This window comes from Protomyctophum bolini (assembly GCF_963924005.1).
Source record: "Protomyctophum bolini genome assembly, chromosome: 12".
NCBI classification, from domain to species: Eukaryota; Metazoa; Chordata; class Actinopteri; order Myctophiformes; family Myctophidae; genus Protomyctophum; species Protomyctophum bolini.
The window spans coordinates 22569447-22579821 of record NC_137873.1 but is presented as its reverse complement, the minus strand read 5'-3'; the positions used below and the strand labels follow the sequence as shown (position 1 = coordinate 22579821).

At 40.1% G+C, this 10375-nt stretch overlaps 2 protein-coding genes across 2 annotated transcripts; one reads left to right on the top strand and one right to left on the bottom strand.

The window, feature by feature from the left end:
• Nucleotides 1-912: 912 nt before the first annotated feature.
• Nucleotides 913-5563, top strand: cdcp2 (CUB domain containing protein 2; the record flags this gene model as incomplete). Its single annotated transcript, XM_080778401.1, has 6 exons — nt 913-979; nt 1407-1754; nt 2134-2475; nt 3256-3609; nt 4719-4897; nt 5254-5563. The coding sequence occupies 6 exons, from the start codon at nt 913-915 to the stop codon at nt 5560-5562; spliced, it is 1599 nt and encodes a 532-aa protein (XP_080634527.1). The 3' UTR covers nt 5563.
• A 42-nt stretch (nt 5564-5605) lies between these two features.
• Nucleotides 5606-10375, bottom strand: tceanc2 (transcription elongation factor A (SII) N-terminal and central domain containing 2). The gene is made up of 4 exons (XM_080778404.1): nt 10238-10375; nt 9981-10122; nt 7997-8190; nt 5606-6204 (listed from the first exon to the last, which is right to left on the bottom strand). The coding sequence occupies exons 1-4, from the start codon at nt 10337-10339 to the stop codon at nt 6016-6018; spliced, it is 627 nt and encodes a 208-aa protein (XP_080634530.1). The 5' UTR covers nt 10340-10375; the 3' UTR covers nt 5606-6015.

Sequence of the window (10375 nt, the reverse complement as noted above, 5' to 3'; positions counted from 1 at the left end):
CATACTGTGTGTGTGTGTGTGTGTGTGTGTGTGTGTGTGTGTGTGTGTGTGTGTGTGTGTGTGTGTGTGTGTGTGTGTGTGTGTGTGTGTGTGTGTGTGTGTGTGTGTGTGTGTGTGTGTGTGTGTGTGTGTGTGTGTGTCTGAAACAATGACTGCCAAACTTTGTATGCACGCTGAGTTTATTAAGTTATTGGGGCTGTGATAGCAATGAAACCTTGACAAATTTGGAGTCATACGTCATACATGGGCAACTGGCGGCCCGGGGGCAGGGAGTGTGCAGGCCAGGGAGTGTGGAAATATAGTGGCCCTCTCCATTGTCAAAGTTGCCCACCCTTGTCATAGATAGACAATATTGATGTCATGACTGATGTGACTCGCTGGTCACATGAAGTCAGAGATCCAATGGAATCAAGTATAATGCAAATTAAGCCATATGCTAACATCTTTGTACTTTACTTAAATCAATCAGTGTATGAAATCAATAGTATTGGTCCCTTCTCTAACCCTAATGTACACATCCTGATCCTGCTAATTATGCCATTTAATACAAGTGACAAATTTGACTATCCTCCTCTCTCTTTCTTTTCAGGCCCACAGCAGCCAGTGTCCAGTGTGAGTGACAATCATAAAAAATGTATACCATCTCAGCAAACAGTGTCCTGACAAGGCACTCATTCGACATTCGATATCGGTCATTAAAATTTAGCGAAGGAGGCGAAGGGTGGCCCAACTATCAGGTTCCCCATTCAGGCTGTGGATGAATTTTTCAACGTCCCATTACATCTACTGGCACCTTTTGCTGACGTCTCAAGGCTGTGAGCTCTGACATCGCTGTTCCCTTTCTCTTTCTCTCTCTGTTGCTATTGTATGTGAGGCGTGACAAAACTCAAAAGCCGATTCAATAATAACAACATGAGTCTCAGGGTGGCTATATTGATTCATTTACTTTTGGTCGTTCACAAGGCTGACTCCAAAAAAGGTGAGTTGCTATTTGTTATCTTGATGGTAGCCTGCACTTGATGGGAGTACTTCATCTTATAGGCACTGTATACACTGTGTAGCCTTATGTCCCATAGGGGACGAAGAGGAGTAAGTAAGTAAGTAATACAGTGTGTACGTTGGACATCCATTGTTCAATGTCAGTTTTTATTGCACCATCAAAGTGTTAGGAAATGGGAAATATACAGGTACAGTAAAAAATAAATACAAAAAAAAGTAAGCAGGAAAGAGGAAACCATAAATTATGAAGGCCATGTGCATTACCATAGCTCAGGTAATACTTTCTTGACAAATGGTTAGTCATTTGAATGTGAACCAAACAAATGCATACATGGCATGCTGTATGCATCTTCCAGAGTTCTTTTTAGAAACTGACAGATGGTTATTTATTTTCCAATAACTTCCAGGTGTCAAATGCGGTGGAATTCTATCGTCTTCATCTGGAAATATATCTAGCCCCAACTTCCCAGGCATGTACCCCTACAACGTTGAGTGTGTCTGGCTGATTGTAGTGGCTGAGGGTTCCTCAATTCTGCTTACTTTCCACCACTTTGAGCTGGAATACCATGCTACCTGTTCTTATGACTACATCAAGATCTACAATGGTATAGCTGAGGATGAGGGGAACCACCTGGGGACATTTTGCGGTGACATCTCCCCACCCCAGTTCACCTCCTCCTGGAATGTCATGTCCATCATCTTCCGATCAGACCGTCATGTGGCCCATAAGGGATTCACCGTAGGCTACAGGAAAGGTGATCTCTTATATTCTAATTGCTTGAGTAGTGTCATCCACCTAGCCACCTTTATCTCAACTGAGAACTAATAGTTATAAACTTTTGGTACATTTATATACATTTTGTGATCTTCATGGTAATTGTTTGGCTTCATATCTTGGCCAGAAAATGAAAACCCTGAGTTGGAAATGTATTAAATGGAAAGACCCAATATAAAGGTAGTCTGTGCAATTCAGTTTTTACTTTAATCACACTTCCATTATTTCCTCATAACTCCCCACTCAAGGTTTGTTGTGTGTTGTTTCAACATAGAATGTTTTCAGTTGTGTTCTGCAATATTATTTGTTTTCACAATTATAAAGGCACATCCAAATTGATTGATTCCACCCCTCTCTAGATATGTGCGGTGGAGTGCTAACTGGTCTGTCAGGTGTTATCTCCAGCCCGGGTTACCCTCAGGAATACAGCAACAATGCTGACTGCTCTTGGACCATCCATGTCTCCAACGCCACTGTGGTCAGCCTGGTCTTCCTTGACTTCAAGCTGGAAAATAATGAGGGGTGCAACTTTGACTTTGTAGCCCTATTTGATGGTCCCACCATCACCCACCGTCACCTGGGTAACTACTGTGGAGGGGATACACCCCCCAAAACGGTCACCACTTCCAATCAGCTTCTGGTCGTCTTCAAGTCTGACTTCAACATCGGAGGACGGGGATTCAAGGCATATTACTACTCAGGCGAGGCAGTTTGAAATTAAAAAAGGATGGTATAACTCAAATAATAATAGAAAGCAATATAATATAATACAAAGTTACAGGGCTTTACATAAAACTGAAGAAATAACCAAATAAAACATCAGAATGAGACATGCGTACAAAATGTGCCATGTCAAATAATCAAACAATCAAATTGAATTTCAAATATTTAATTTGGAAAGCTATTGAATAGCTATTGAAAGCTATTGAATATTAAATATAACCAAACAATCCTATTTCACACATGCGCACGCACGTACGCGCACACACACACACACACACACACACACACACACACACACACACACACACACACACACACACACACACACACACACACACAGTATACAGTATATACAATTGGGATGTATTTTATTTTTATTTTGAACATGCAAAAACAGTAATACAGTAATAACAGACATTCAAGGTTCAAGGTTGTACTTTATTGTTACATCTTGTGTACAGATACATAAGAGTACAACTTTTGTTTGGCTTCCTTACAGACAATGCAGCAGCATAGATAGCATAACATTAAAAAACAACAAAACCACAGCAAGCACAGCAAACAAGAATAAAGAGTGCAAGAACAAAGATAAAAGTGTAAAGATAATAGTAACATATACATGTGCATGCTTTCCCTGTAGTAACAAAGTTAGGTAAACTTTTTGTGAACAGCTTCACAGTAGGTTATGTTCCATATATACAACACAATTTAGGTTGAGAAGGTGCACATAACATGTCTTATTACTTGTATTTTTGCAGGAGAATGCCAGCAGGTCCTTTCATCATTAAGTGACAACATCAGTAGTCCACACTACCCCAATATATATCCAAACAACATAAACTGCCACTGGACCATTAATCTAACTGCTGGATATCGGGTCAAACTGTTCTTCCCATTCATGGAGTTGGAGGATCGTAACAGTCTAACGGACGGGTGTGACTATGACTCCGTTTCAGTGTATGATGGAGACAGTCAGACAGACTCCCTAATGGGGAGCTGGTGTGGCAGGGAACAACCTCCCACCATCATCTCCAAGAGCAACAAGCTACTGGTTGTTCTCAGCACAGACAGAAATGTGGCTCACAGGGGCTTCACTGGCTCATATGTTGGAGGTGAGTGTAAGCTCACCACATCAACATTTACAGGATACCTACTCCCACCATATTATACACTCACAAATATTCAATGGTTATGAAATGTGTGGAATTTGGATTCGGGTATACGGAAATACAAATATGGAAAACCAATATTTTTGCCTCAGAAAATAGCCCATTTACATGAAATATAGCACTTTCATGTACAAGGTGAGAGCTAGGCTTCCTTTGAAATCCCATTCTAATACTAATCTATTCCATTTTCATGGAAATTCCACTGCACACTACCAATAAATGTATTTGCCATGAACACTAGTGAGATGACTCAATGTAGATGAATACATAAATCATTCTTTGGCGTCTGAAGCCTGTCCTGGACGGGGTATCCGGACGTAAAAACAAATCCAATGTTTGCAAGCATTGGACACATCATAGTGTCTCATCGTACATTGGGAACTGACATACTTTATTAGACAAGCAGACGTCTAATGAAGTGTTCATGTTCACAAACACCTGGTTTCACCAGCATAGCCCATTGTTTCCCAAACCTTTTAGCTCAAGTCGAGACCCAAAAACATTTTGGTGTATGCCCAGGACCCAAACTTACTAAATACAATTAATTAACCACACAAAGCTGATAGCTCATAACGCGTCACAATGCGATGCGATCTTCTAGATCTGCTTTTTCCAAAGGTTTTTACATTTATGAAATGTTTTGGAATATTGTTTTATGATCAAGTCTTTACTCATGACCTCAAATTCTGGTCCCGACCCATTGTTTTGGAAACACAGTAAACACTGTATCCTAATGCCATAATAAAGCTTATTGTTTTTTAACCTTAGAATAGAATGCTGCACAATGAGCATACAATATATGACAGAACACTACACAAAGGCTTCCGTTACTTTGCAACCTATTGAGCATAACAAAAGACCAGTATATAATTTGTAGTATTGATTGAATGATTTCAGGGACAGTTATACAATAATGCTAAAAGGATAAGACAAAAAGCACTGAGGGCTCGTTTCCATTGTGGTCCTATGTATTCAACTCATCAAGCAGTAGTACCTTTCTGTCAAACTGGTGTTGAACCATCTAATCTCACCATGTGTGTCCTTTCTCAAAGTGGTGCCGGTGAACATAAGCTGCACAAGAAGTGAATTTGCAATCCTGATACCCCAGCAGTCCTTACCCCAGCTTGACCGTGAGAGCATTTACCTGGGGGATCCATCCTGTGCAGCCCAGTTGACAGCCACATCATACAAGATACTTGCCCGTTTTGTCAACTGTGGTACTGCTGGCCAGGTGATATTACACCTACAGTACATCTACAATTAATTAGGACTGCATGGTTATAGTTAAAATGATATGGACATGACAGCACATGCTTGTACAATGCTCTGGTCATTACAGTAGTTCTTGTGTACAGGTGAATTTCACATTGTGAAACGTGGAATCGCATTTTTCTGTTATGTTGTATTATTACGCAACACAAGTATTAATGCCCTTTTTTGTGCACCATGATATTTCCCCATGTCCCTTGTCAGGACATTATATTAACTCTTTGTACTGGTATCACATACCATTTTGATTTCATGACTTCTTTATATATGGAATATAGCAAATTACTTCTGCTTATACCAACTTCTGATCCGCTACAGAAACGCCGGAACATCACCGTTCTGGTAAACATACTCTACATTGACTTCTCTGATGGAAAAAAGCAGAACATGCAAGAGTATGAGGTGCAGTGCGATGCCCAGAGAAAGATTGCGACAGTGGCCATCATCTCAACAGAAGAACGTCAGAGGCAAGCAGAGCTAGCTCGCCTGCAAGCAGAGCTCGCGAACGGGACAGGGGTGGCTGCAGAGCCTGAGCCTCCTGACCCCAGTGATATTGTCTTCATCGCCATTTGCGTACTGGCTGTCATTCTTATGGTGATAGCCATTATATGGCTGGTGCTTCTTTAGAAATACAATTCTTCAAAGTCAGAAACGAAATGAGGAAGATACTTTTTTTTTTTAACATTCTGTCGTACTGTATCTATTTTTGCAACAAAAACTAAAATCGAATAAAAAAATAAAACAGTATTTAAAACAGAGCTACATGAAGAATGTTTACCCTCTGATTAAAATGTATAATAACATGATCATCTCTACTCAACATTAAATAGCTCGATGCAATGATTTACATTTACAACAATAAATCAGTACAAGTCTAATTATGTGCCACAAACTAAAAATAAAAAATAAGCTTTTTATAAAAATCTATTTAGAGGAAATTATCTTAAAAAATGGAGAACAAGTATGGGGGCCAAGGAAAGAAACAGCAGCAATAATTCATCCAAAATGATATGTTGATAATTACACATCAGCAGAGTTCTTTGCAAAAGAGGTCTTCTATGCTCAGTCCAACACAGCTGGTTATTTCTTATAATCAGAAACCAACTTATCAACAGTGACCGTGCCGTCTTTAACTTGTGCTCTAATCTCAGGCTTGTGTTTGAAGGCAAAGACCAGTGTCCTCACAGTCCTTCTGTATGAACTGCTGACCAACCGCGAGCTCTGGTGGAATACTTCTCGTTCAATGTTGTCAACTAGACCAGAATCCACCTGCAGGATCAGATAAATAATCATCAACACAACAGAATGAACAGATACATTCATTACTCAGGGTTTGTGGTTGCGAACGCAGTGAGCACTTACTATGAGACCTAGCAGATCATGTCTGTCTGTGCGTGCGTGCGTGCGTGCGTGCGTGCGTGCGTGTGTCCCCCCTTTGTGCCCATATATGGAGCTGAGTGATTTGTTTGTGATTGATGCAACACACTCCATATTTGGACGTATAGCTGCTTTGGGGACTCCTTATATGGTTATGGCTGAGTCATGGTGACATGAGACTTAAAAAAATAATAACTTAAAAATTAATCTTAAAAGAACCCAAATATGTACGAGCTGCGTTCGCTTCCCGCGTTTGCGCGTCTTACTGGTTATTGATAGGTGCTAGGTGGTATAGGTGGACGAGGACGACACCACAAACATAACATGCCCATGACACAAATATATGGAGACTATTCTGTCACACAGAGTGATGCACAGAGTAGAAAGTCTGTCGAATTAGTGGATCTACACGGACAGACAGACAGACAGACAGACTGATCTGCTAGGTCTCATAGTAAGTGCTCATTGCGTTCGCAATCACTAAATCCGCAAATCCCCCATATATGGCATTCCATAATATATTGGCATATACAAGGGACAGACAGACAGACAGACAGATACAGAAATATATATGGGCATAAACGGGACACTGACAAACAGACCAGTACAATGGTTATATTATTTCCAAATTGAGTAGCCTACTTCTTGTAAACTTTCCTAATGCAACCATGGCTCAAACCATACTCAAACCATTCAATCTATAATTACAACACTACTGCATGCCATGCTATCTGAATGCACATCAATGTAAATATTGTACAGATAATTGTATAATCTAATCTCTGAAGTATATTGTATGTTTTTGTGAGCGCCTGTTGTCCCCTGCACACAACTACTTTGCTTGAAAATATTCCTGAAATAGGATTACCTGGGCAAAGTCCTGCATATTTATCATATTTGTTTAATGAACAAATTCTGATTCTGAATTACCGGTATGTAAAAAGAGGCTGTAAGTGACTGGTTTAAACATTACTACAGTAAGAACAACCCCGTGAAATCCTTTAAACTGCATGGCTAATCCTTGCTATATTATGGCTATGTAATGTTATGTTTATCATTTTAATTTTAAGGAATGCACTCATGCACTATTATGACTAACATAATATGATTATTTTTGAGTGGTGCAACCACTCCTATAGACAGCCCTCCAGCTATGTGTGTGGCTACTGTGACACAGGGACACTGTGTCCGAGCACGAAAATAGCGTTATAGCGTTTGTTTACCACCAAGTGCCACTGTTGCACAGCCTAACACACAGCCACAGACACACACAGGCCAGGGAGGAGGGCTTGTACAGTACAGTACAGTACAGTACAGTACAGTACAGTACAGTACAGTACAGTACAGTACAGTACAGTACAGTACAGTACCACTCACTGCAGACAGGTCTGATTTTTCATAATGCAAAAGGAAATAGAGAAGCATAGTATGGATTAGCCCTAGAATGGCTGTGCTATTACATATGTTTTCCAAATACACAGCCATAGATCGCTCCTATATGCCTGCCCGTGTCTTCAGACATAAAACGGTCAGGCTGCTAGTTGCTACCCGAGCAGGCATAGGATTGATCTATGGCTGTGTATAATATCACAGCCATTCTAGGGATAAGTATGGACAAGAAGCAGTAGAAAATGACTACATTGGTATTTGGTATGTTTCAATTGCAGTGCCCATCAATTCATACCTTTACTTCCAGAGCATCAGCCATTAGTCTTCTCGCATTGCTTCTGAGTCCTTCAGATTTTGGGTCAGAGCGGACTTCAATAGATGGCTTACTGGAATTTTCTTCAATAAAGGTTTTCCACTGAGTATAAACTTGTGCTGCCAATGCACTCACATCAGGGTCAGCATGCTTTCGCATTTTGTTGACAGTGTGACCTTTGAACAGACATAATAATGCATTATATGTATGTATTACTTAATATGGTGATATGCATGCATAGAAGGCGCTGGTTGTTTGCTATTTGTTTTCATTTGTTCAGTGCAGCGTTCATTTCGGGCCCGTCAGTGACAGAGAATGTTGTCTGTGTGCAGTAATCATGATGTTCGGTCATAATAGCAATGTGTGCAAGGATGTATCAGGATGTTGATATTCATTCATTCATTCTTAATACTGCATTTATGATTACTATTCATAATTATTTATACTGGTGATTTTTTTTAATGGGAGAATATATGTCTTTGTTACTCATTTTGACCAAATAGTCTGTAATGGCTATACTGTGCCTCTGTGAGCCTTATGTTGAGATCAGGGGGGCAGTCAGACAGATATTTTGTGAAGCCACTAAGGAAATCCGGATTTCCTGAAAGTTCATATAATGGCCTGTTGTGGCGCTGTCATTGGGCCCAAAAAAAACCATAGCCCCATAGAAGTCCATGTATTTGGGCCCAACTTTACCTAGACTGTATTACCTTAATAAACATGGTCATGAATACTTTCTGCTTCCAGTCACTAGTTTAAAGTCTCATTTCTAATTCATATTATTCTTTTTGGAAAATGATGGTCCCATTTATAAAAGAAAATGACCATAAAGTCATATGTTCCGAGGGGCGTGGCTACCGTTACAGTCTATGATCGGGATTCCCCACCCACTCGAGTCAAAATAAAAACCAACGAAGAAGAAGGGGGGAAGTCCCACCTCGTTGTCTGGGCCAGCCAATGGGCCAGCTGGGCCCAAACGGATCTAGAAAGATGGCGATTTACAATTCAAGGACTGACAGGCTTCATTTTACGTTCATGTTAGACCCGGGGAACGCTTTGTCCATATTTTTTACAGTCTATGGTTGAGATGGGTTGTACAATGTTCAGGTTATTACTTGCGCAAGCAGAGCGCGCAAGTACTAGTTTCGCCCAGGACGATATTCGATGCGTATGCACCGTCCCAGCAAATGACGTAATGACTACTTGTGCCTGATACGGCAGTGGTGCCAGATTACATACATGTATACATAGGAGCATTACCTTTTTTTATTTCAGTTTATATAACTTTTTTTTTTCATCGGATGATTTATTTGTCTTTGAAAAACTAAAAAGGGATCCAGAATAATTCTAAATCGATAAAACTGTATTTCTTTTATAGATAGAAACTTGTACCATACTTCATAATACTACTTTTTTACATGCATAAAGTAGGTAGGTAGCAAATAGCTAAACCTAATAATTCAACATTTCAACCTTCACAGAGAAGCTGAGATTTGACAGTTTGTAGCGGTCGACAGTACTTGCGCGCTCTGCTTGCGCACTAGTAGAACAAGCAAGTAGGCACTCGACAGAGTGCAGTTCTAGTTTATTACTATGTTGCCAATCAGGAGAGTATATGCTACCAATGTATCAGCTTAAAATTCCAGTTTCAATTTCAACTGCTCAATTGACTTGTGTCATAAATTCAAATTTCACTTGTTTATCCTGCATATTATGCATAGGGCCTATAGACTTCTCTCTCCTCCTGATTGGATAAATCTGGTATCAGAAATGTTCTGATAAAGAGCTGGAGAGATGGGGAGACCTTGACCAGTTACTGACCATTGTGATCAAACACTTTTATACAAAAAAAAAAAAAAGTGAAACAAAAAGGATCATTTTACAGCAACCCTGTGTCATAATCATCCAAAAGCAAAGTGTTGTAAGTGTAGCGTAGGCAACAAGAGACTTCAGATGAATTGAATACCTATTTTTGTGGACTTCAGGACCTCCCTGGATGGTATCTTTTTGTTCAGTTCTGTCAGGGCTTGCAGGAGGTTGTCTTTGCTCTGACCAGACAACTCTAACATGGACTTGTAGCGCATGATATCATCAATCACAACCACTCTCTGAAAAGAACATAATAATGATTATTATTGTTGTTGTCCAGATGTTTCGAGACCTTCCTTTCATTATGATTATGTTCGCAATCACTCAGTCACTGTAAAACTCTCAGCTGCTCACCCGTAATGACTCGATCGTAGTCTGCCGATACCTCTTTCCTCCCATACGCTTCATATCATTGGATGTTTCACCTTTGGGCAGTCGCACTACGAATTTATCCATTTCCACGAAACACGAGGAGCTCTGCTTCTATCACCT